Genomic DNA, 25,986 nt, shown 5'->3' with positions numbered 1-25,986 from the left:
TTTGGTGGAAGTATCACCATCAACAGTAAAGTAACTGGAAAAGGTTCTTTGTATCAATTAAAGAAAAATGCAGATCTGAAGTAAAAATCATAGGTATGCATAGCAAGTTATACATGGCACAAACCCCTAGGCCTTATGCTACACTTGCATACTCTACTCATGTCCCCCCCGTAATCTTTAAAAGCAAGTTGGAAGCAGCTCTGACTGATTTTCATAAGAGAAAGCTATCCCCACACAATATGCTGGAGTGGACCACACAGTAGGTCAGGATTCTGGAGAACGCTTGAGATCTTCTTTCTCAAAACCTAAAATGCTAGTATCCACAGTTCTAAAGAAGAACAAAAACAAAATCTTACTCTGTCTGGGCTTTGAATCCATTCTGTGAACTGAATTCTCATAGCATCATGGTGTACTTCCATACCTGCACACTTTGCTTGAAGAAACTTAAAAAGAAAGCTGAGAGACTTATGTCCATACAGACTGCAGGTGAACTACTTACAGTACACTGAATCTGATGTAGGAGCCATCTTTCAGGTATCATCTACTACACAAAACCCAATGGGGAAAAAAGCATTTCCAGTTCTCTCACATACTGTTGCATAAGCACTATCATGCCTGCAATCTAACACATCCAAAGTCCATGCCCTGTTGTGCAAGCACCACACACTGCTTCCACCAGGACAATTCAGTACGTCAATGTAATCAGCTAACAAATTAAAAATAGCTTTTTGACTCCAATTAAAAAGAAGACAGGACAGCAAGACAGAGAAAAGTATCGAGGAGGGTTTCTAAGTATGCAAGGCAAATACATTTAATACATACTGGAAAAGAGCCCCTTTGACAAAAAGAGGATTCATAACTCAGTAACCTACTGGAATTCTTTGAAGGTCTTTTAAGTAGACAGGGTCAGCTCGTGTCATCTGTTTGATTTCCAAAGACTTTAGACCAAAAGGTCTTTAAAAAAAATGATACTGCTGTGAGATGAACATCATCTTAAAAAGAAACTGTTAAAAGACTTGAAAGAAACAGAAAAATGGAACTCGGTGTTCTGCATAGTCCCAGGTTGGGTTCCATATTCCTCAGCATATCCATACTTCACCTAGAAAAAGGTAGGATTCATGAAATTACAGCAGTTACTGATGACAGTACATACAAAAATATGGGGCTGAGCAAAGCTGTAAGGAAGACCAGAAGACTCTGTAACAGGTGAAGCACACACATACTCTGTGCAGTTCTGCTGCTCCCAGCCATTATAAACTCTCTTGGTTTTTAATTCTCCCATTTGTGCAAATTCCACTCAAAGAACAACTAGATGGGGATTCTTCCCTGACAGAAACAGACAATTAGAGGAAGTTTTAAAGAAAGTTATACAAACACAAACAGCACAGAGAGAATAAACAGTGATCAGTTCTTCCCCTGCTACTTTTGACACAACTCAAGAACAGATCAAAGAGTTGTAAGAGGAAAGTTCAACATAAAAATGCATTAGCAGGATTTTTTTTTATTTTTATTTTTCACCAAATCATATGACAAATGTCTTTTGTGTTGGCAAGTCCCCAAAACCAACATGATATGGCATGGGACTGTTCCGAAAAGTTACATATGTTTGTCCCATCATATACACTTCCCTACGTTTGATCTTGACAGACTTTTGGAATAACCCAAAACAAATCTTTCCAAGCCTGGCATTTCATAGAATTATAGAACACCCCAAGCAACCCACAAGATTCATCAAGTCCAAGTCTAAGACAGGACCACTCGAATTTCAAAGCCAGTGTTTCAGAGTGCTATCCTAATGTTTCTGAACTCCAGTAGGCATGCGATTTTGCCCACTGCCCTGAGGAGCCTGTTCCAGTGTTTCAGTGCCCAGCCATCCACTGGTGAAGAACTTTTTTCTAACACTCAACCTCACCTGACACAGCTTCCATGTTACTTATCCCAGAATCATAGAATGGCTTTGAGTTGGAAGGGACCTTAAGGATCATCTAGTGCCACTTGCCAACTTCTTTCTTTAAAGAAAGAAGTTGGGAATTGGCACTAGACAGCTATGTCCTCAAAAAAATGTTATCTGCACTGATTTTTTTAGTGTCATCCAACTGATAGCCCATAGGTGTAATTCAGACCCACAAAACGCTTTCAGTCCCAACACATTTGACTCAGCAGGTCCAGGGAACAGTTTTGATCAGCAAACACTGCTGAGAAGATAAACTGTTTTCGTAGATCCTGTTGCAGTTAAAAAGGTGGCAGCTCTTGCTTTTGTCCATAGGAAACAAGTGCTGATGGGCACACACAGGAGGTTGTGTAGCCCTCATAGCACAGGGAAAATGAAAGATGTCCTGAATGTCCTGCCTGGACCTTACTGTTGCTGGTGTTGGACCCTGTTGGAGCCGATACTTTAAGGAAAGCGTACACATGCAGTATGGTCACAAATAATAAGATACAAGAAAGAGACTGTAAGAGGTTTTTGGATTTCCCTGCCATCCTCCTGACTCTTCCCCCAACCTCTCTTCCTGCTGGTTTGATTCTTTTTCAAGAGAAAAGTCAGTGTTCAGAGTACCTTTCCAGGAAGGAAAACCTAAAATTAGCCCTTAAATGCAATTTTTAGATTTTTTTTCCTTTTTTTTTTTTTTTAATTTTTTTTTTTTCCCCTGGACTCTATATAAAGCTTCCTTACAGCTCAAAATTTGATCTTGAAGCTTTTGACAGAAAGATTCTAGAATCATGAACCCTGCAGAATTATTTTAGCGTAACAGAATTATTTAAGCCACATTTTCCACTCCTGCTTTTTTTCCATTACACATAATAGCCTCAGAAAGTAAAGAGTCTACTGTGCTGACTTCACTAAAGTATGCCTTAGCCTGCCTTTTTCTTTAGTTGAAATATGTTAATCTTTGAATTTTAATAGGGAAGGTACTCAACTGCAGATAGTTTACTTCTCCAAATCTGTCTATTTTTAAATGAACTATTCAAATGTTCAAAGCCATTTTATCAAACATAAGACATGCAGCTTGAAACTTCCTACAAACTCAGTTTTTAATCTCGCATTTAAAATGTATTGACTAAAAACATCACCTGAGAATGTTTGCTATTCAACTGCAACCCCGTGCTTAACTTCTGAGACCTGGAGGTCTCTATTTGGCTTCTGAGATCACTCTCTTTTGTGAAACAATTACTTGGGCGCGCTTAAAGATGACTGACAAAAAATAAAACAACACAATTAACAAACTGCACTGACCATTCTTAGATGTACTTACGACAAGTGATGAAAAAAAAAAAATCAATTCTGAAATGAATATCAATCCTTCCTCATTACCTACAGAAATATCTTCAATTTCCAAACACAAATTGCAAGGACAGATCTTTATTTATTTTTTTTTCCCATAACGGAATAACTTTCATCCTTCAAATACTTATTTGCCGTTTTTGTTTGAAACATCTTCAGGACAAAGAAGGCCAGTAAGACAGCATTTTGGATTGACACACAATGAAACAATGAAAATGACTATACAAAAATAACGTAACCGAGTCCATCAACTAATTTACAGCAGCGGTAACTTTGTGAAAATAAGGATGATTTTTAATCTTGTTTTCTAACCGCTGGGACCTCAACCCTAACTCAGCCCGAAGACTCGCCCTGAACTGTGGCAGAAATGACAGCCCCCGAGAGCCAGCCTCGCCGTACGCAGCCCGCACCCAGCTGTCATTTCTCAGCAGCTCACCAGCGGTAAGCAACCATCTCCTCCTTTCACCCTACAGCTCAGATCCACACTCACCACCGCAGCTCACTCAGCGGCAGCCCGTGCTCATCCAGCCCGGCCCTTAGCCTCAGCCCGCACTCTCCGTGCCCCGAGCACGGCGCGGCTCCTCCCTTCCCTTTTTCACAGTTCGCCGTCTTCCACGATGCTTCTCCGGGCGCTCCCGGAGACAGCACTCAGTACAGAGGCAGCGCTCCCTCCCTCACTGTCAAACCTCCGGCACCGCGCCCGTCTCGCGCCTCACCCCTGGCAGGAGGCGAGCTGAGCTACCGCGCCCCTCGCCATTGTCTCCCCGCGCACCCCACCGCAGCTCCGAGCGGGCTGGCCCGGCCACACCGCCCACCCGCGCGCCGGTAGTCTCCGGAAGGCGGGCGAGCCGCAGGAGCCGAGGGCGTCACCTGGGCACGCTGTCCAGCCCCGGCCTTTTTGTCTGCTCGGCCCCGCGCAGCATGGACGCGGCCGGGAAGCAACGGCAGCGCGGGACTGGGCCGGGCCCCGCCGGGACGGCCGACCGGGGCCGAGGGGCGCGGAGCCGCGGGTGGAGCGGGAACGCCCGGGCGCGGGACCGCGAATCGCCCCATTCCGCGCCGCGCCTACCTGCGAGCCGCGCGCAGGGCCAGCATGGGGAGCGAGGGGAGGGCGGCGCGCGGGGAGGCGGGGCCGCACGGCGAGGAGGAGGAGAAGGAGGAGGAGAAGGAGGAGGAGAAAGAAGAAGGGCCGGCGTCGCTCCGCTGTCACCGCCGCCGCCCTCCAGCCGGGCGCGGGCACAGCCGCCAGGACCGCGCCGCCGCCTCGCTCATCCGCTTTCACCACCTCCGCCGCCCCCTGCTCCCCTCTCCCCCCGCCCTGCGCGGCGCTGACGGGACGCGCTCGGCTGGCCGCGCGGTAAGGTAATGCTCCGGGGCGGCACTGACCGGGCCGGTGGGGGGCGGGCGTGGGACGGACCTGTTCCCCGGGCCGCGGGAGCTCTCGGGGGCACGGCGGCCCTCGGCGGAGCCCAGTGGAGCCCGGTGAGCCGGCGGCGCCGCCCGGCCCGGGAGCTTCTCGCTGACCGCTATCTAGGCCCTTCGCTGCGCGCAGCCCGCGGCGGCCGAGCTCGGCCCTCCGGTGAGGGCTCGGGGGGCGTGGGCAGGATTTCGCCGACGCTGACCCTGGCGTCGCCGTTCATCGATCGCTGCACCGCTTTCCCTCGAGGGCTGGGTGTCAGCTCGTGCCCTTTTGATTCGAAACAGCCTGGGAAAAATAGCTCAGAAAGTTGGAAATAGGGTTTTCCTGAAAGTTATGTAACTGGCAGCTGATGCGGAATGCGAATCAGAGCCGCCCGTGTCCCCGATCCCCGCGAGAGCCGAGGTCGCGGCGCTCCCGCTGTGCCCGGAGCGGACGTGCAGTATCCAGCAGCACAGCAGCCAGCTGCTGAAGTGTTTCATCGCATCGCTGCTCTTAGCATAGGTCGTAGCTGATTATGACTCAGGTATGTTTTCTCTCTTCAAAATGCGAATGTCTTAGGGGGAAAAAAAAAAAAATCCAAACAGTATCCTTTGGAAACAGAAGTTCCAAACTTCTGTTTGGAAAATACAGAAGTGAGTTATATCCTCTGTGAATCTTCCTGTGGAAATGAATCTGAGGAAATCTCTGCCCTTCCGATGGCAGGTTGGAAGGTTGCAGGTGATGCTTGTAACCTGCACGACCCAAAGGTTCATTTCAAAGGTGGTGTCATACTGGGCTTTTTGTGAAGGATCATTTTTTCTGCATTGTGTTTATTTCTAACTGAGGTGCTCCAGGAATTCACAGCTGGGCCCAAACCATATGTTCTGACATATTATAAGGCTTTTCTTCTCTCCCCCCCCCCCCTTCTTTTTTTTTCCTCTTCTGAAATAAGAGATCCTATTTCTTTTTAAGACAGGAGAAATTCATCAATTTGAAAATGTCATCGGTCAAGCGCTTGGTTTATGCTTTCATCCATTTCTTGAGAGAGCAGAGTCAGATGGAAACCTTCACTCCAGATGAACAAGAAAGCTTGGAAGGTAAGTGGTGAAGACGACAAAACCTAGGCAGGTTCTGTGCATGCATACATTACATAATTTGGTGTATGTTACCACTGAACGTAAATGGGGTGATCCAAATGAAATTGCCACAAAATGGCATGTGAATAAGATCACAATATTTCAGAAATGATTAATTTTAAACCATTTCTCATTTTAAAAATGTTCTGAAGTCACAACGTTGGTTTTAAGTACTAGATACTTTGAATCACATCAAGTTAGGCAGTGCCAGAAAGCAGACTATGGCTGCTTGCAATGTATCCATTGCATTAAGAGTATGGTTGTAACACTGCTTGCCAGAGGCCCTCACAAGTTCCTAAATATTCATCTGCCAGTGTTCACCAGGACTGACACCAGACAATTTCATACACATCTAAATCTAAGAGATATGTTATTGAAGCAACCAAGATAATGAGTTTGGGGCTGCCACTGGTAATGAATAGGCTGCAATAGCGCTAACGTGTGATGGTAGTGCCGGCGAGATGCATGCCATCCCGGGTACACTTTTTAAGAAGTGTAAACAGGATGATGCAGAGGACAACCAACCTGTCAATCTCACCTCTGTGCTGGGAAAGGTGATGGAACAGATCCTCCTGGAAGCTATGCTGAAGCACATGGAAGACAGGGAGGACTGTTTCCTTATAAGACATACAAGAGTTCCAAGTAGTCCATCAGGGAAAGCTAAAAGGACCCAAGGGTATAAAAAATAGAATAAATATTTTCTATAGCTTTTTCACATAAATAGCAGTAACAAAGAGTGCACAGTAAGGAATATCTTCACTGTAGTACAGTTTCTATTAACAAAAAACATAGCTTCAGAAAGATGGACTTCTGTGTGTGTATTCCTCCGCCAGCAAAGGAATACACATTGCTTTCATTGCTGTCATTTTCCTTTTTCTAATTCCTAGGAAGTAGTATCACAGTGTATAACTAATAATTAATTCTGTGATGCGCTTTTCATGACATCTGTATAAGAGACCTACACACTGTTCTAAGCAATCTTAGGCTTCATGTCTCAAAAGGAGGATCAGTTGGAGACAGGGAATAGCAGGGCAATAAGTGGCATCCTGGCAGTTATGTGAACTGTAAGGAGCTGGGATTGAGAAGCAAATCGTGCTTCTCGGAGCCATAAACTTAGAAAAGGAAACCTGGAATGTTCTTCCTTTCAGTGTCTGTTGCTTTTACATTGTAGTTTTTCACTAATGCAAGCCAGAAAAAAACATTTGTTGCATATTATTCAAAGATTATTCCACAGATCTGGCTTTGCGTCACTGTATTATGTTGGCTCAGAATGTCAGAGGCAGATGTTTGTGGTATGGTAGTTGAAGCTGAACCAATATTCCCACCGATATTCCATTTCATGTTGTTGCCATGTCACAGGTGGCAGCAGGGACGGTGGATGGAGCAATGGTGTGACACTGAATTCTTCCACGTGGAAAAATTGGCACCCATTAACATTCACAATGCTTGCTGAATGTTTATGGAGACCAAGCAATAGATGTGAGCACAGTGAGCAGTGGGTGGTGCATTTCAGCAGTGGCGACAGCGTACCTTTGCTGGTCCAGATTTTTACAAACACTTCATGCAGGCTCCTGTTCGTTGCTGGCAAAAATACATAACTAATGGCAGTTGACAAACTGTTGACAAACAGTGTTTTGTAGCTGAGGATTTTCTCTGTCAAATAGTGTTACTGTGTTCTTCGTGGCTGTCAAAGTTTCTGTGGAAATAAATAGGAGCTGTTGCATTTGGAGCAACACATACAGATAACTATCACTTTCCACATGTATGAATTTAACTTGTATTGGGTTATAATAGTATTACAGTGAAGTTATATTTGGGTCATGAAAGAAAACCATGTTTTTGGAGATTGTATGATAGGAGACCAATATTCTTTTTGTTTTTTTTTTTTTAATAACACTGATAAACAGCGGGTTATGCCTATAAAGATTTACCTGAATACACGTTTTAAAGCACTGTTAGCCTCTGTTTGCCTGAAAGAATCAACATTTTATAGATTTTATTTTCTGAATAAAAATATTAGAAACCATCACTTAAATGCTTATGTAAAGTTTACCATTTTAATGCAGATATGAAATCCTAATTTTAGAGCTGTACCCTGCCAGCAGTTTCTTACCATATGCTATGTGTTAGATGATCAGAGGCAAGCACTCTGAGTAATTGGCTCATTTTAATTGTGCAAAATATCTTTACTGCATGTGGAATAGCAATAGTCCAGGTCTTACCAGTGGAATTGGTTAATGTCAGGTGAAAACTTAAAGGACAAAAGAATTTGACTGATATTTTTCATTGGTAACTTATGTATCTTGGTGTTTGTGAAAAAAGGAAGTAGGGTATGATAAGTGGCTGTGCCAGAAAGTAATTTAAGTATTTTCTATTCCCCACAAAAACAATAAAAAGAAGTAGAACATTATAAATATAATTGAGAATTTATCAAAATATAAGTCTGGCATAAATTTAAACTCTGGTGTGTTCGAATTATAACATGATGTTGATGATAGTGCAAATTTCCCATGCTTACATGATGAATAAAATGCCTTAATTTGAGGAAAACGGGAATAATCAGAAGATAGACTGGTGAAATACATTCTTTTACAGTCCAGGATCTAGATGAATGATACAAATCTCTGTTGGCTAATGCTCAACTGTATGAATTAGCAACTTCACTTCTGCCAAGTTGTATTTTAGATAATGTATTTGAGAGGCAGTCATTTCCCTTTTCTATATGCAGTTTCTACGTGTTGTTCCTGTTTGTGACACCTGTTACAGTGGAGTTAAAGCAGAAACTCTATACAGATGGAGAAAGGCTATGATTTTATTTATTTATTTGCTTTTTCCTGCAGTGAGTTCTCAAAGGCAGCGCTTTTGAAACTGTGGAATGCACTGCTTAAGGTGAAGGATGCATGTGACGCTTTGGATGAGGGTAGTTATACGTAAGATGAAGTAGGTTGAGACTGAGCTGCAATGATAAGGAGTACTACTAATATATAATTCAGAATTCAGCATAATCAGTGCTCACTTTACTAGAAGTTTTTCTACTTAGCAGGATACAAAGGAGTTTAACACAAATCATTGAACACACTTACTACACTGGTTTGCCAGCTTCTAAATTACTCAGTATGTCCAACATTTATAGGCCATAGGAATAAGTGCTTTGCATGTTTAACTATATACTCAAGCTTTAATTTCGTTACACTTGGTATGTTATGAGAGGCTTTAAAAAATCTTCTAAGTTTTAGTATTTATTTTACAGGTTTACGTTTTAAGCCTCCTCAAACTGGTCTTATTGTTAACTTTCAGTAATTTTACTTTAACATTTGGGTCAGCATTTAGATCTCTTGTAATGCACTGAACTAAAATTAATTTCAAATTCTAAGATTTAGTTTTTACTGATACATAGTTTGAGTTCAACTATTTCAGGTAATCACTAGTTCAGGTTAATATTATAAAAATATAAAATAAAATATAATATTAAATCATTCATTTTTCTATTCAGATTAGGCTTCATGAAGATTCTTCTTTGTTCCTCCTCAGTTTTCAGTCTAAAATGTTTGATGATGTACTTTGATGGAAACATGCTACCAGATTTTCAGAATGCTAGGGAAAGTATTGATACAATTTGAGACATTATAAATAACAGAAAATGTGTTTATACAGAATTTTATATATAGCAATTCCTATTTATCTTCTTTTGCCTGAAATTATGTGCTCACATATGAAACTTCATTTTTATATTTGGTCTACTTTAGAATTGCATATTTTGAGCATAGGTAATTACTGCAGGACTGGGAGTGCCATTTAATCATTTAATGAATCAGATGATTCAGAGGATTGAAAGAAATGTATTTGTTTAAGAATAATGGCAGAGCAGGTAAAGATTTTATATAGCTTTTAGTCAGTCCTGTGGTGTGCCCCATACTGCGGCTCTTAGTAGCTGAATAAGGAAGTATGAGCCACAACTTCATAAATCAATTAATGAAATTACACTTCTGTTGAGAAACTGTTGAGTTAATTATTATTATTATTATTATTTTCCTTGTAAGTTGCAATTCAGTGCCTGGAGACTGTTTTTAAGATTAACCCAGAAGATACTCATCTTGCACCTCCACAGCATTTGATAGAAATATTTGCAAATTCTTTCCACAAGGTAAGATTAAAATTTAAATTTTAGCATTGTTTTGCCAGTTTGTGAGAAGATATTGTACTGTATACACAACCTTAAAAGTGCTGTATAGGCCAAAACAATGTGTAAGCTTAAGGAAAATATGTGAAAAAAATGAAATTTCTGTAAAACATAACAGTGAACTCTTTTGGGACAGTATGAGGAATTACTTTCAGCAAGACAAGGACAATTCCATGCATAAGATTACTGTCACTTGAAGGATTTTATCCTTCAGTTAAGCATTTTGCGATTCCCGGAGGTAATTATCTGCAGAGTGCTTGAGGTCATCTACAGTTTTCTGATACTTCTCACTCCATTGTGGAAATAACTTAGATGAGCACTAAACTTAAAGTGGGAACTTTTCAAACGTACAAATAAGTGTTACCTGGGAGTTTCCAGTACAGGAAGCACAAAAACCATGATGGATTGCATATTTCATATTTCATCTTCCTGATTTCCTTAAAATGTATTTTGAGTTATAAGGTTTCATTGGTTGTAGAAAGCATGGTATTTTTGTCTGGACGTCTTAGTGATGTTTTAGTTCTTTCGTACTTCCTCTGCAATACAGAAAATCTGTTTGCTTGTTGATAGAATGGTGTCCAGGATGGATGATTCTTTTTAGTATAAACAGGTCTTATATTTTAATGAAAAAAAAAAAAGCTTATTTTGTTTACATACAGATTGATAAGCTGCCTCTCTCAGATTCTTTACCGGAGGATATTGAGAAGGCTGACCATCTGAAGGATGAAGGTTTGTAAATTAACAAAGAAATTAACATCTTGTTAAGGTATTTTTTTCTGTTGTTGTTGTTATCATGGGTAGTGATGGTAATGCAGCTGTGTTGAGCAACATAACCTGTACAAAAAATTCAGCTTATTTTTCATGATGATCATTATGCTCTAAAAGAGCTAAGAGATGTGCTCTGTCTGGATTCTAAGAAAGTATTGGCAGCACTTGGTATGATTACAGGACTGTAAGGATATCCAGCACTTTGTTGGTATGGGTATTACCACATTCTGTGATTTTAATCAGTGTCTTCCACCTCCTTATCTGTCAGGCCTCAAGGGTTTGTGAAATGTACTAAGATTTTTTTTTTGTCTGGCGTCAGTGTGGAATATTACAGTTGCTTTTCCTTTTGTCCTGGATTTCTTAATCTCAGCATAAGTAGTAGGTCTCTGTATTCTTCTGTTTTCCTTTAACCAGTTTTTAGCTGGAGAGAGAGAGCAATCAGTACCCACTCATACTAGCTTCAACTTAGCAGTGTTTCCGGTTACCTTTGGTTCAGACCAATATCAAAAGTTCAAACTTTTAGGGCCATCAGTAATAGTTGTGTTTTAGAGAAACGCTGGGTGGTACAACCTTGTTGAGTGCATGTACCTTGTGAGTCTTAACTCTCAGTAGGATTTATTTGTGCAGATCTTTAACTTAAAGAAATGGTGTGTCAGCTGTGGGCCTGGAAAATTTTGCTCTCTCAACCTCCACCTAGAGATTCGGGGATGTGAGAGATGTGGACTGCCAGTGAAGACTGAGGCAAATAACTCATTGAGTACTTCATTTATCAGAGGGAGTACACTCTCCTTGGACTGCCTCTGCTGTCCAGTGTACCTGTAGAATCTCTTTTTGTTATTTTTTACATCCCTCACCAAATTCAGTTCCATCTGTGCCTTGGTTTTCCTGATCTCACTTCTGCATGTCCCTGATTGCACATGGGCAATTACACTTTCAGTTTGTCTTCTGGCTGGCGGGGACTGCTAACCAATTACAGTCTGGTATATGACTATGGGGAAGAGGTGTACTACACTGCACGTTTTTATTACATTGATGATACTTCATTATCTAAATCTGGTTTATTAAGCACTTCATGGTCACAGATAAATGCTAGTATAATTGTTTTCAGTTATTACTGTCACCCAGAACTACTTGTTCCATAATCTTACTTTATTTGCTTTTATGCAGTTATCTACAGTTGTAATAAACTATTGACCTATGCCTTTTCTTCCTTACTTTGGGAGAAGGCTGAAATATTTTGCCAAAGTACAGGGAAATCAGTGAAAGTATGTAATTTTCCTGATAACTTCTTGGTGTTGTTGGGGAACGAAGACTTCTGCAGGCTCTAGCAGTCCAAGAGTCCATAGTGGTGGCGCCAGGGATGACGTTAAGCTTAAGTATCCTGTGGCAGGACTTTGTTTCTCTATTAGTCTGTTATGAAGAATTAAAGAAACCACCACAATTACTCTATCAGTGCTCTATCTGTCAGTGAGGAAGGAATGTGCAAAACAGCTTTTGTTTTGAAAGAATTTGTTTCAACAATCTCTTTTCATAGAAATCTTTAGAATAGAAAAGGTTTAAATAAATAAATAAATATAAATAAATAAATATATATATATATATTATATCTTCAAATTGTTTTTAGGCTACCTCTGTTATGTATCTATGTATATGCTTCTCATTATTCTAACTAATAAACAATGTAGCAACATCAGAGAAGTGGGGCTTATTTCCTTTATTAAATGAATAGTTACAGGGAAAATTTTTTATTGATGTAAGACCAATAAGGAGTTAACAAATTGCCTGTTGGATTACTGATTAATCTGTATTAAAGTGGTACTGCAACTACAGTTATATTTCTCAACAAATTGATCTTAGCAGCAAAAACTGTCTGGAAACTATGAAATAGCAAAGAAAGGTAAGAAGATAAAGGCTTATCTGGTGGATTGCAATGCGCTTAATAACCTTTACAGACAGTATATGATTCTATTTGCTTTATTCCATGCCAGTTACATTTTAAAGAATATATCTCAAAAACATGCATCAGAACTGCCTTATTTAGGTGCTATAATGTGGCTTCTATACTTTCTTAAAACATAGTGATGTGTCTGCTAATTACTTAAGAGATTTTTGTAATTTATTGCAGGTAACAATCATATGAAAGAAGAAAATTATGGTGCTGCAGTGGATTGTTATACTAGGGCAATAGAACTGGATCCAAACAATGCAGTCTATTACTGCAACAGGTAAAAACAAAATAATACACACTTTTTATTCCCAAACCTCATAAACATTTTAAAAAATATAAAATATTATGTAGATAAAAACCATGTGAGGCTAGAAAAACAGATATTTTTAAATTAACATGGTGAATTTCTAGCAGTTATAAAGCAGAATTGAGATACCTCAGCAAATCTGTATCAGAAGGTGTCATATGGGCTTTAAAATTACTCTGACGTTAGATGTCAGCTTTTGTAAGTTAGGATGTTTATAGCAAATCATGACATAGGATGTGGTTCCCAGTGTGTTGAGAATAATAAGAGCCTTTTCTTCTGGTGGTCTAGTTGTCATTTCAGTCTTCCATAGTATTGACTAGCCTTAGAAAAAAGCACTGAGGTGGGTATAAGATTTTGGAGATTTCAAAGATTGTATAAATATTCTGTAATTTTGTGCGTGATCTGTTGAGAAATAACAACGTTCTTATAATTTTGTTGTATAATCAGTTCTTCACCATAGTACTGACAAGGGACTAGATGAAGTCTGGAAGGACATGTAATTGCAGCAGCAGCTGCAGGTTGCAGTATATTGCCCTCAGTATTAGAACAAAAGTGGTGTATTTTGAGACCCTGCTGTAATTAGAGGCTCTAGAGGAAGTTATGCCCTTCCTCTACAGCATCTCTGTACCTTATTCTTGAATGCATCTGTTACCAGAAGGACATAACAATTTGAGTGCTGTCAACCTGTCCCTGTGGTACTGCATGCTATGGATTTTTCCTTTTGGGGGCTATGCTTCCATTACTCAGAATTTAGTTTGTGATAAATAGAAGTGAGACTCAGTGTTTTGTGGCAAGCGTAAAGAGGAAGGGAATGCACAACTTAGTAATTTTATTTTACATCATTAAGATAGCAGCTAAAAATGTAAATAATCCATGTTAACTTAGAAAACTGATCGCATAAATGATTATAGATAAAAAATGTTAATAAAAGGCCTGATTCAAAAGCCTTTCAAAGTCACAGAACATTTCTTCAATAGAATGAGCTTCAGTAGCAAATCTGTAGTTGGCAAAAAAAGGTAGAAATTGTTCATTCTGTGTGCTACACCTTACGAGAACAAAAACAAATCTCAATGTCCATGAGCTCAGTACTGTACAAAGTTACGTAAAAGAGGACAAGCATTTCTCTGGAGTTTCCAAAGGTATGCAGTATCTGAATTAACATAGGCCTTTTTCTTCTCAGGAATTATTGCTTTCAAAATATTGCTTTTTACTTTCAGCTCTGTGAAAATGAGAGGGATTGGATACCACTGCAGTTTGAACTGTCTGCACTTTTTTTTTTTTTGTAAACATGGAAAGAACATTTTCTGCTCAAATGCATGAGAGATGAAGCACATTCCCCAAGTTTTATGTATAAAGCTTACTGGCATTTGCAGAGCTACAAAACTGTGAAGTATGCTAAATATTTAAAATGGCTAGAATGTCTTCTGAACAGACTACTTATAGGAAGTCAGAAAAAAAAAAAATGCTATTTCAGGCTATCACTGGAGAAGGGATTGAGTGGTGATTGTAGTATCTAGCTTTCCTAATTTAAAATTTTTTAAAAATGCTACATGTAATGGAAATACTCTATTTCTCCCGTAGTTTTTTAACAAAGGAAGAATAAACTGGATTACTATTAGACCTTTCAAGGTGGGGAAAGAGTTAATTTGTTACTAACCACTGTTAGTAATCACAGCATTTAATATTTCAGTGTTATTTCTGGGATAGAGGTGCAATTTTTATTTAGTAATCCAGAGATTATTGGCAAGTGTCACCCCAATTTATTTGCAAGCATGACTTTTACTGAGATACGACTGTGTGTGTAAAATAAAGATGCCTTCAGTTCAAAACTGGCATGAAGCTGCTAGATTGTTCTCCTGAAGCCAGTTTCAGAGATCAAGTGGGATGGTTCCTATGGAAAGGCAATTCTGTACTTCCTGAAGAACAGATTCATAACTGCTAAGAGAGCAGAAAAAAACCACAGCATTCTTTTGGATAGCATTAAAAATATACTCCTTACTGGAAAAATGATTTTGAGAGTTTCACTTCATGCAATAGGTTTTGTGATGTATCTTGTGCATAGTCATAAGCTAACAGTTTCTTAGGATTATTTGTCCTTTGTGCCTTCAAAGACAAGTGTGTTCTCCAAAGCCCTAGTCCAGCAATATACCTTAGCATATTAAGAATTTTCGCTTGTCCTACTTCACTGAGGAAAGCATTGCCTAAATAGTGAATGAAAAGTCAGAAAGATTAAACATTAGGATGTAAAAACAAAAAATGTAAAAACATAAGCTTGTTGATCTTGCTGTTACTGTTTTCTTGACTAAGCTCTCTCCTTTCTTTCTCCACCTTCTCCTAGGGCAGCTGCTCAAAGTAAACTCAATAAGTACAGCGAAGCAATAAAGGACTGTGAGAGAGCCATAGCAATAGACCCAAAGTACAGCAAAGCATATGGAAGAATGGGGTAAGCTAATGTAAATCTGAGTAAACACTGAAAACCCCTGTGCAAATCAGTATGTTTTCAGAAATAAGTGGAGCTATGTTGTTTTACTTAGCTGACGTTCTTATTCTGAAAGCAATTTTCTGAGGATGACTCTGTCATGATGTCAGCTTTAAGTTTTATTGACCTTAAGTTTTAATTGATCTTACCATTTTCGTATCAAATCTTGTCTGGATTTTTTTGGGTTTTGGTTTGTTTTAATTTCATTTTCTCAACTTCACAGATTTTGTTTAGGAAGTCATTCTGTGTTTTTCTTTTTTAGCTCCTACCTAGTTGTGACTAATACAAATTCTGCTTTTGGAAAAAGGAACCTGTTGATGCAATTAGAGAACAGCATCTTTTAAAGTACTGGGGCTTCAGCACTAGCAGTAGAAGCTTGATTTTTCTGGTCAATAGCTCCAGGAAACAGATGTTTAGTTGTGCTAAAACTTCAACAATTTTCTTCATCCAGGCTGAGGAGTTAACAGGATTGCCCCTTTAGGCAGAGGATCTGCTAAGCACAGTCTGACAAAGAATGTCTATTGGAGTGAAGGGCCATAATTCTAAGACATCTAGCTTTGCATTTTCATTAACAAAGCGTATAGTGAGGGTGTGGGCTGAACACTTCTTCAGCCTTTTGGCTTTTGATTTAAATTCAAAAAATGTTTGGGGTGTTCTTTGGGGTCAATTGGCACAAAATAGCCCATGTCCATATTATTGACTAAAATCTAGTTATGGAGTGACCACATTCAAGCTGCCTATTGCTAAATTGCATTGGCCTGTGTTAACTTCTGAACCATGCCCCAGAATTATTTGGGCTAGCTGGCTCGGGACAGCATGCCAGGGAACATTTATTTAAAATCAAAGATGATAGAATCCTGTAATCTGAAAACCTTCATAGACACAGTTTATTTTATCAGTACAAATGTAGCCTTGAGATAGTGCATCATTATTTCACTTTGATATTGTAGGGATTATGTAACTCTCCTTAGATTTTTTTTTTCTGCATATGGCAGAACCCAAGATCTTCAGATCTCAGTGAGACGGAGGGAAAGTACAGGGTGATTTAATTGAAAATTGGAGGTTATTTTAGAGTTTTGGATGTAAGATCAGTGTACTATTTCATAAACAGTGTTAAGCGGGATCTCACATTCTCACAAGCTTTTCCTTTCTTTGTCTGATTGCTTTAAAAGAGGATATATTCTCAACTACAGGGTACTGTTCAACTCAGAAGCTTGAAAGATTAATATATATGGCATAGGCTGAGTAAGGATACAGTGCTTGTTTAGTAATAACTGGGGAAGAAAAGAGCAGAAACTACTGTCTCAAAAGAAAAAATTCATATGAAATTGCTAGTCTTTCTGACTGAGTTACAAAGTGTATCAGTTTTTCTGAGGATTTGGTGTTAAATTCTGTGTCTTGATGACAGAAATAAACAGAAGTCTTTCAGAAATATGCAGCTATGTAGACAGTTTAAAAAAAAAAATGCTGGGTCTGGAATTGTGAGCAAGGAGGCTCGCCTGCTGTTCAGACTGCAGGGTTTACCAAGAAGCAGAATTTTGCATACTTTTGCCATAAATAAACTCAGTTGCATCAGAGAAATATCTGACTGCATTTATCCTCTGGTTAGAAACTGCTAATTTATGGGCCAAGAGGAAGAACACAGTTCATGAGAGCAATTGTGTAGAGAAAACAATATTGCATGAGTTACTCTAAAAGTTTCATACTGGAGTTTTATGCTGTTACCGAGTTTGTTATAGCTAAGATTGATGGCCATGACTGATGTATCTAACACACTGAACCCTCTTGCCTGTGATAAAAGACCAAGGTCTCACAGTGGTTATTAGCACAAGCTTATTAAACCTATCTGTGTAGCTCAGCAAATATTAAAGGGAAACTGGAGTACTGATTATTAGTGGAATGTAGGTTACACAGATCTTTCACAAAATGAAGAAAAAATCAGGTTAGCTTTGCGATCAGCATAAATTGAATATACAGCAGAAGGCAGAACTGAAACTGCAACCAGCTGGACTTCTGGAATAGCTCCAAGAAAGGAAATGTTTTTAATGTGGGAGCTAAACAAATTTGAAAACAAGAAATAGTAGATAATCCATTCTGTGCACTCCTGAGCTGCTGGAGAATAATGTTTTTCAGAAATTGAGCAGGCTTCTCTGAAATGTATCTTTTAAAGATATTGCTACTATCCTCTATACCCTGTATGTCAAGCAGTGATGTAGAAGATCCAAGAGGAGAAACTTACACTGACCCAGTGCAAAAGCCTTTTAGATTGAAACTCGTGGTTTTACTCTCCGTTTTCTTGCAGCAGCAGAATTCATATTATAAGTATCTTAATCCTGCTTATCTTTCTAATATACTTTTCCACATAATCTCTTGGATCAAAAGAACCAAAGGAAACAATAAGAGGAATTTCTGAGCTCACTTTATGTTTTCAGAAACGAAATCATCTGATAATGCCAGAGTTTTTAATGAAACTTTCATATGTATGGAGTAGATGATGCCAGATGAGTTCTTGAGGATCATCTGTTCTGCAGTAACAAAGGTTTATACTAAGCAGTAGTAGCACAACAGCAAAACATCCTTTAACTTAATGTCAAGATAGTTAGTTGTGAGACATTGTTTTAATTGAAGCAGAAAATGTATCGTTATCTTTTGATGGTTGATAATGTTCTACCCAGGATTTCTTTATTTCACATTAGGTTGGCTCTGACCTCAGTGAACAAATATGAAGAAGCAATTACCAGTTACCAAAAAGCACTGGATCTTGATCCAGAAAATGATTCTTATAAGTCAAATTTGAAAATAGCAGAGCAGAAACTAAGAGACATGTCCAGTCCTGTAAGTTAGCGCTGCATCTATTTATTAACAATGGTTTTGACTGGTATTTTGGAGGTAAACTTACCTTCAAATCTTACTTCTTTTTAGACTGGAACTGGACTGAGTTTTGACATGGCAAGCTTGATAAACAATCCTGCCTTCATTAGTATGGTGAGTGTATTTCAGGCTTTACATTACATTGCTTTTAAGGCTGAAGTTTTAAGAACAATTCCTGTTTAATAACACAAGTGTTTTTAATGCTTATAATAGATAAGATGCATTATACTGAATTTAAACTTTTCTAACTCATTTTGTTTTTGAAACAAGAAGGGAGGATAAGTTTACTCCAATGCTTGTCTGATTTCCAGTTGATTCTATCCTAATTATGAACATATAATGATATACATAGATAGCTGTGCTGCTTTCAAAGATGGCAAGAACAGTAAAACACATGTCAACATCATGGTGGGAATATCTTTTTTTTATCCACCACAGTTGATAGTGAACAAAGAAATTTCCTCTTAAATGAATAGCTGTTGATTCAGATGCAGTCTGCCCAACAAAAGTCTAAAACAATAACTGCACAGAACACCTTTCTGTTGTTACCCTTTCAAATTATCCCTGACATCTTTATGTATGTAGTACTTCAAAAGATTGCAAACAGTGAATCTAAGTAATATATTGTGCTTTCCTTTACTTCCAGCGCTCTTTCAAGCTGCAGTTTTGTCCCTCGATAGTTTTTTCTTCATGAAGGTCTGTCTTAGCCAGATGGTATAGATTAACTTTGAAGAATGGAATTTGCAGGAAAGAAATGCAACAAAATACTTATGTCCTGATTTACTTTTGAGAGGTTGTATGAAGCTATATTGGCCAACTAATGTTTTATATGTCTGGGTTTTTTTAGTACATTCTATAAAATAGTGAAGGGGCACACACTGCATTATGCATCAGTCTTTGGGCACACATTTTTGTAGGAATTATATTACTAGCTTTAAGCCATCACCTGGTTTATTTTATATGATCTGTCACTATACTCTCTTACACTACAGTAAACACAACAGAATTTTTGAGGTACCTTGTGAGAATACAAATGAGAATACAAATAACCTCATTCTTAATACGAAGTAAGAAGATACACAAGATGTACAAATAACCAAAGAAAATATGTTACAAAACTATGGTTTAAAGTAAGTTCACAATCTGGTTTGCTCTGCAATATTTTGTTTATCTGGCATTTGCTTTAAGAGTTTATTCCTACTACTTGAATAGTTGCAAAAATGATTTCTGAAGCCTAGGAATTTTAAATGCTTCATAGAAAACCTTTGCACTTAGATTTATTATTTATTTTTTTTTTCATTTTTAGGGTATAAGGTTTTTATGTTTGACTTCTTGTCATATTTTTCATGTATGAATCTTCAATGTGAATCTGCTATGAGTCTAACATGTTATGAATTATCTCACCATATCTTTCAAATATTTAACTGTAATGATTCTTTTTGCTGGAGATCACATCTTTGTACATATGCTTAATTTTGTAATAAAACAGAATACATCTTGACTTTTTTTTCACATTTTTTTCAGTGACACCTATGTAATGAAAGTGTTGTAAAATGTTGTAATTGTAGCTATATATTGTCTATTCTAGGCAGCAAGCTTAATGCAGAATCCCCAAGTTCAACAACTGTAAGTATAAAAATGGAGTACTACTGAAACAAATGTCTTTAAGGGTTTGAACTAAAAGAAAAGGTAGTCAGTACTGAATTCTTGAAAATGTGTCTTTCCTATTTCTTTACTGTAAATAGAACTATTGCAGTTTCTTCCTCCCTGCTTAGTTCCTCCCTGCAATTCATTAAAGAACTACAGTTTATTGCTTACTGTAAAGGTCCCTGCAGACTCCAGTGCAAACACTGTGCTAACTATTCCAGGATGTCAGGGATGATGTCAAATGCCATTGGTGGCCCTGCTGCAGGTGTTGGTGGCCTGTCAGATTTGTCCAGCCTGATCCATGCGTAAGTATTATGAATCATAGTTTTACTGATACATTTGTAGAAACTTCACAGCGCACCATGTATTAAAAAGGGATAGTATCAAACCAGTTAAACTGCAGTCTTTCCTCATGTGTGCCTGGTTATTATTAAATCAGAGGTCTTAAAGGCTTATGTACAGTACATCTCCGTCAATTGCAATGACCTTGTGCTCAGTTTCGTTTTCTGGTTTTCATACAGTGTCAATTTTCTAAATGCAACTTGTGTGCTACTCAACCCTTTAGTTATTCGTACCAAGTGCATTTCAAATTGTGTTGAACCTGTGTTTGTGTGAATTGTGTTGAAATTGTGTTACTATCTGATATCCCAGACTTAAAAAAGCTACAGATTTACCTAGCACAAGTTGCAAGAAGTTCTAAAGTTGTCTCCCAACTAACAGTGCTCTGGCAAACCTACATTTAGACTAGAAGGACTCCAGGAAATTCAGATAATAGTAAGAGAGTGGCTTTCACAAAAACCAGAACCCCAGTCTTTTATAACATTATAAGAATGATGCATCTGGAAGAGTCAGCACAAAAACATGCAGTTGCTTATATGGCAAATCCTAGTAACAGTCCTACGATTTTATTTTCAGTCTTCTAGCCTGTTTCAAACCATTTTAAGTTTTGCCTCATCAAGGGAAGAATAAATTATAATTGGCATCACAGACAGGACTGTGACCCTCCAAAATCAAGGGTCATTTTCACAAAAATCGTTCAGTGTACAAAAATGTGCCTAGACTTATGAAAATAGTGGCTTTTCTTCAACCTTCACTTCGGTTGAAAGGAGTCTGATTAACCTTTGATACTTGGGCAAATGAAGAAGATTGAGTACCATGGCAGGCCATCCATGAGGTAACAGATTTTACATAGTTGCTTTTTGTAGTAAACCAGTGTCGTGCTTATCTCCTACATGGAATGAATCTCAACAAGAATTCCAATCTTAAGCTGCAACTGTTGTGGAGATGCGTCTGCTATTACTTCAGTCATGAGAGGAACTTTCTTCTGTTGAGCTCTTGCTACAAGTTGCCAACCATGTACTACATTTCAACCTTATCTAAGAGTAGTTACCTTTAACTACTACAACAAATCATCTCAAAGAGAAGGGAGCAAATCACAAAAAATATATTTGCTCCTATATCTTAGTAAGTAATATAATCCTTTTTTTTTTCCATGTTACCAAATACAAAAATAGACAAAAAAAAAGAAAAAAAAAAGAAAAAAAAAAAAGACCTGATGAGGAAGAGACTGGTGAGATTTCAAGTAGATAATGTCATGGTACTATAGCTGCCTTGCTGTATAGCCTTAATCAAAGTATCTTTAATCTTAGCTTTCCTATGATGTAGTTTTCAATTATATGAGGTTATCTCATTTTGTTACAAATCTCTGCTATTTTTTCAATTATTTAAAAATTTTCAACACAGTGGGCAGCAGTTTGCACAGCAGATACAGCAGCAGAATCCAGAGCTCATAGAGCAACTGAGAAACCATGTCCGGAGCAGATCTTTCAGTGGCAGCACCGAGGAACATTCCTGACTGAAATGAATCCTGTGAATTGAAATGGTGTATAACCCCCAAATGCATACCGTAGTTAGCAGCAAAAGCACCATTGTTAACTCTTCTGCTTGAATAGAAGACTGAAAATTCTTTGTGTGTGTTTGCAAACAAGAATAAATCTGTTAAACAGATCTACTGCACATAACATCATTTAATGTATAGTTAATCCTCTGAAAATTAATATACTAGATACGTTCAGTGGTTTATTAAAATCCTTATGTACAAGTCATTTTCATTATGTGCATTAGATTGATCTCCATGGGTGTTGAATGGCAAGGAGTTCTGCAGTTGGCTGATTTAGTGTAACAACTTAATTCTAAAATCCTAATGTAAAAGGCGTGTTATTCTGATGATGAAAACTGTTACAACTGCTGAAACAATAGCTTTGTCAGTCCTTTTAATGGACATCTGATGTGCCCTTCTATAATGAGTGTAAATCAGTGTTGGAGTGTAGAATGTACATAAAACTTCTGCTTGAAGTCTGTTTATATCTGTGGAGAGGCTGTCAATTGGTAACACGAAGTACTTTTTCGCCTTGGATGGAGAAAAGGAAATGACTGCATATGAAAGAGTACCAACTGTAAAGAAAAAAGATTCTTAAGTGGAATTATACATACGCCAAGATACAATTTGGCTTGTTAAGGAAATAGTATTAAGGAGGTTCAGACTCCTCAGCTGCCATGTATACCCTCAGATCAACCCTGGAGGCCAGCAGCGTGGTTCTGTTTTCACAGGCAGTGCAAACTGTGTTACATTCTGTAATGTAAGTTTGCAGTGTTTAGCATAAGCTTAAGATTCATAACTGTAATAAACTAAAACTGATCATGACTGTATAAATATCTTGTACTGAAAAGTAATCAGAAATGATTGCCTTAGAAGGATTCTCTTTCAGTTCCTGCATGATAAATCACTGGCCTCAGATTCATTTTATGTACCTACTTTTAGCAATGATTGTATGGCTAAAGATTTTTCTAGTTTTTGTTATTTCTGTTCTTACATTAGCATTCTTCATCAGCTAACCTTATTCTGAAAGAGACCACTGTTTTTCTGTATTTTCTTTTAAATTCTGCTTGCTGCTCACATTACATTCTGTGATGAGGCGCATTTGTTTCAGGGAGCTTTTCAATACACTATTTCCTCTTTCTAAATCAAACGAAAAATATTTGAGGAGCCTGCTTTGATTCCTAAGACAAAGTGCCCTCTACTGGCCTCGCAGACTAGAGGCAGCCTAGACAATAAAACAGAGGCTCCCAAATGGAAAAAGACACAGTAACTCCTTGGACATTACACATTATATCTGATTTATTTTGTGGGCGAAAAGAAACAAACTCAGAAAATGCAAAAGTGGGACTAGGTCAGGGATTCCATTAAGAAATGTGTGCATCCATTGTACAAGCCTTCAGCAGCTAAAACACAGGGAAAAAATGCAGTTGGGTCCAAGGAGAAATGAAATGGAGAGAACAAAAAAAAATCCCACAATCACGAAATCCACATTATCATCTGTTGACTACATATGCTTAATACAGCAGCATCAAGCTATTTGTAGTTTCTTCAACAAAGCAACCCTACACACAGCACTTACTTAATTAAAAAAATATATCTGTAAGTTGCTGTGGCTGCCTTGTTAGGGTTGTGAAGATATTTAAGCTTCTCATTAAATAGATTCCCAAATAAAAACTGTTAACATTTGATGGCTAAGAAGCTTTTTAATGTGATCTTTTTCCAGAGGTAGTTAAGATTCTGAATCTAATCTGTGAGTTAAGTTCAGTTAGTTACACTAACATAATAGCAAAGGATACTGTCTGCAGGAAAGATAGATGTATGTATGTGCTATGTGGGCTAAAACTGCTGTACAAACAGTATTCTCTGTGTTGTGTCAGGAAAGAAGCATTGCTCCTAGCACGTAACTCCTATTAATCTTCACATTTCCTTAGTTTTCTTCCATAGTGAGTTTTATTAGCTTTGCTAAGGGGAGAGTAGTAAATCCAGGAATGTCTGGATAGCACATGGGGATCTCTCTCAATTAATTTATACTTCTGTTAGCAGCACTGTTGATGCAGATATCTTTCTACTTTAAAACAGCTAGTATGAAGAACCTGTTGAGAATTCCTGTAAAACAACAAAATGTGGTAATACTAATAAACTGCTGTAGAGGTTGTACTGTCTTCCATAAATATACTGTTTTATTTTTTAAATTGTTCACTTGTATGGCCTTATATTGTATTTATCAGAGTATAATTCCCAAGCTAAAAGAGAAATGAGTTATTGGTTTGTTATTTGAAAACACTGAAATCATCTTTATAGATATTTTACATACCACAGTATCATCGGTGTTTAGGTTTTATGCCTGTACAAATCATATGTAACCAGAATATGAATTATAATGGTGGCATTAGCTAACTTTTTTGGAATGTGCTACAACTTTGTAATACTTGTAAACATTCTTTGTTTCTTGTGTATTAACAAAAAGGGCTTTATAGCCTCAATAAAAGACAGTGCAACCAATAACAGGAGCTGTTATTACATGTTTTTCTATTGAAGCCAGGAACAGAGGGATTCTTTATGCGGAAATCTATTTGGACTTGAATAGGCTGAATTGTTTCACAGAGTCATGCAATATGCCTTTAACACAGGGTGAGGAAGGAATCCTTTACCTCTGTAATAATTGCACTTTTGATTTGCACTAAAATTTTTCATCCTGCTAGATCAAATGGCAAACCCCAATCACAGAAAATACTGTTTTAAATTAAAGTTAGTTGCAGTTTTTCATTTAACTGAACAAATACACTTTAACACCAAATTGATTTTGTATCATTATTATTCCATCAACATGTAAGTGGGATAATGGTTAGAGAAGAAAACATTTTGCACTCAAACTATAAATGCACGCCTGTAGCCTGCTTGCATGGAAATATATGCTAACTGCCTGATCAGAAAAACATCTAATGAAATATTCACCATAGAAATTGTTTCTGTTGCAGTTTTGGTTTTCTAGTGAGTATGAAGTTAACTCACTCATATCAAGACAGAATTAAGACTGCAACTTGTGAAGAAATCTTCATACACTGTTTGAGGGCTATTGATAGTCATTCTGACAAAATGCAACTTGTCTGCTATTTCTGAACCTCTCCTACTTCTTATTACCACAAGGTCACATCTTCAATTTGTGTCAATTTAACTTGAAAACAGATTATAAATAAAGTTATTTACATTTTTCTGTTTGGATAGTTGTGGCTTTACTGTTTTAGCTTATTGGTACCTCTGAAAATAGTAAGTAGATAATTGGTTGGTATGCATCTTATTAATGTGCAGAGTGTGTGTATATATATATATATATATATATTTATATATACACACACACACATATATATATATATACACATATATTTTAATTCCTTTAGTTTAATTAACTGGTCATAAATTTATCCAATATCTTAAAATTGAATGTTAAAATTGAAAGATTCCATGTGTTTTCACGTAATGTTTTCAAAACTATAGTTACTAAATGACAATATGGTTTGACAAACCATGAAAGAGAATCTTTACTACTGGATGCATAAACACCACTAAACTAGGAGTACCAGCAAACACCTTCAGTATTAAATGGCTAACTTGGCAACATCAAGATAATTCAGCCGAACAGATTTCAGTTGTATGTCAAAACACAGCTAGGGAAAAGTATATTTTAGTGCTTAACAGAGTCCTGAAGTCCTTTGTGCATGTGCTTTGCAGACCTTGATCTAGGACACAATTTTCTTCTCATTTTCTTAAAATTTTAGTTAATGTAGACATTTTGGCACTGCTTTCTAGCATGGGAAAAATAATCTCAGTTTAACAATCAAGAATATCTGAGTCTTTAGTTCCCTTGTGGCAGGAAGATAACATACCTGTTCACAACATGCCCTGCAATTGCATGGAAGCACAAAACAGTGAACTTTCTCCTCCTGATGGATAATCTAGTCTACTATCGTCTCAGTAGCGGTAGGTGCTCCCCTTCACCTCATGGCTAGACATGTGCCATGCAAATATACTGCTACTCCAGACACCCAGAAGTATTTATTTCGGGATTTGAATCCTGGTACTTGTCTGTGA

At 38.0% G+C, this 25,986-nt stretch overlaps 2 protein-coding genes across 5 annotated transcripts in view; one reads left to right on the top strand and one right to left on the bottom strand.

Annotated features, from left to right (window-relative positions):
* Positions 1–4,479, bottom strand: part of NLN (neurolysin) — a 36,878-nt gene extending 32,399 nt beyond the window's left edge. The window contains exon 1 of one of the 3 annotated variants that reach the window (XM_085212555.1): positions 4,353–4,479. In XM_085212555.1, the coding sequence (XP_085068681.1) occupies positions 4,353–4,378 (26 nt within the window). In that variant the 5' untranslated portion in view covers positions 4,379–4,479. Of the gene's footprint in view, positions 1–872; positions 895–4,153; positions 4,328–4,352 lie in introns of those variants that run through there. The other 2 variants (XM_085212554.1, XM_085212557.1) reach the window with 2 other exon arrangements.
* A 9-nt stretch (positions 4,480–4,488) lies between these two features.
* SGTB (small glutamine rich tetratricopeptide repeat co-chaperone beta) lies at positions 4,489–25,121 on the top strand. Of its 2 annotated transcripts, none has more exons than XM_085212566.1 (11): positions 4,489–4,645; positions 5,655–5,779; positions 9,859–9,962; positions 10,658–10,727; positions 12,892–12,991; positions 15,360–15,464; positions 18,197–18,335; positions 18,423–18,485; positions 19,960–19,997; positions 20,240–20,323; positions 21,762–25,121. In XM_085212566.1, exons 2-11 carry the CDS (start codon positions 5,680–5,682, stop codon positions 21,871–21,873), a joined length of 915 nt encoding a protein of 304 aa, XP_085068692.1. In that variant the 5' UTR covers positions 4,489–4,645; positions 5,655–5,679; the 3' UTR covers positions 21,874–25,121. The 2 variants fall into 2 exon arrangements, with proteins under 2 accessions (XP_085068692.1, XP_085068693.1); XM_085212567.1 differs by having other exon boundaries at positions 4,511–4,640.
* Positions 25,122–25,986: the final 865 nt, after the last annotated feature.

Source organism: Meleagris gallopavo, chromosome Z, assembly GCF_905368555.1.
Source record: "Meleagris gallopavo chromosome Z, MGAL_WU_HG_1.1, whole genome shotgun sequence".
NCBI lineage: Eukaryota > Metazoa > Chordata > Aves > Galliformes > Phasianidae > Meleagris > Meleagris gallopavo.
This window is presented reverse-complemented; position numbering and strand designations above follow the sequence as displayed.

Excerpts from the sequence above, each read along its gene's own strand:
- SGTB (XM_085212566.1), top strand. The coding sequence starts at position 5,680 with ATGTCATCGGTCAAGCGCTTGGTTTATGCTTTCATCCATTTCTTGAGA. Across the intron at positions 10,728-12,891 it reads TGACCATCTGAAGGATGAAG|GTAACAATCATATGAAAGAA; the intron begins GTTTGTAAATTA and ends AATTTATTGCAG. Across the intron at positions 18,336-18,422 it reads TAAGAGACATGTCCAGTCCT|ACTGGAACTGGACTGAGTTT; the intron begins GTAAGTTAGCGC and ends ACTTCTTTTTAG.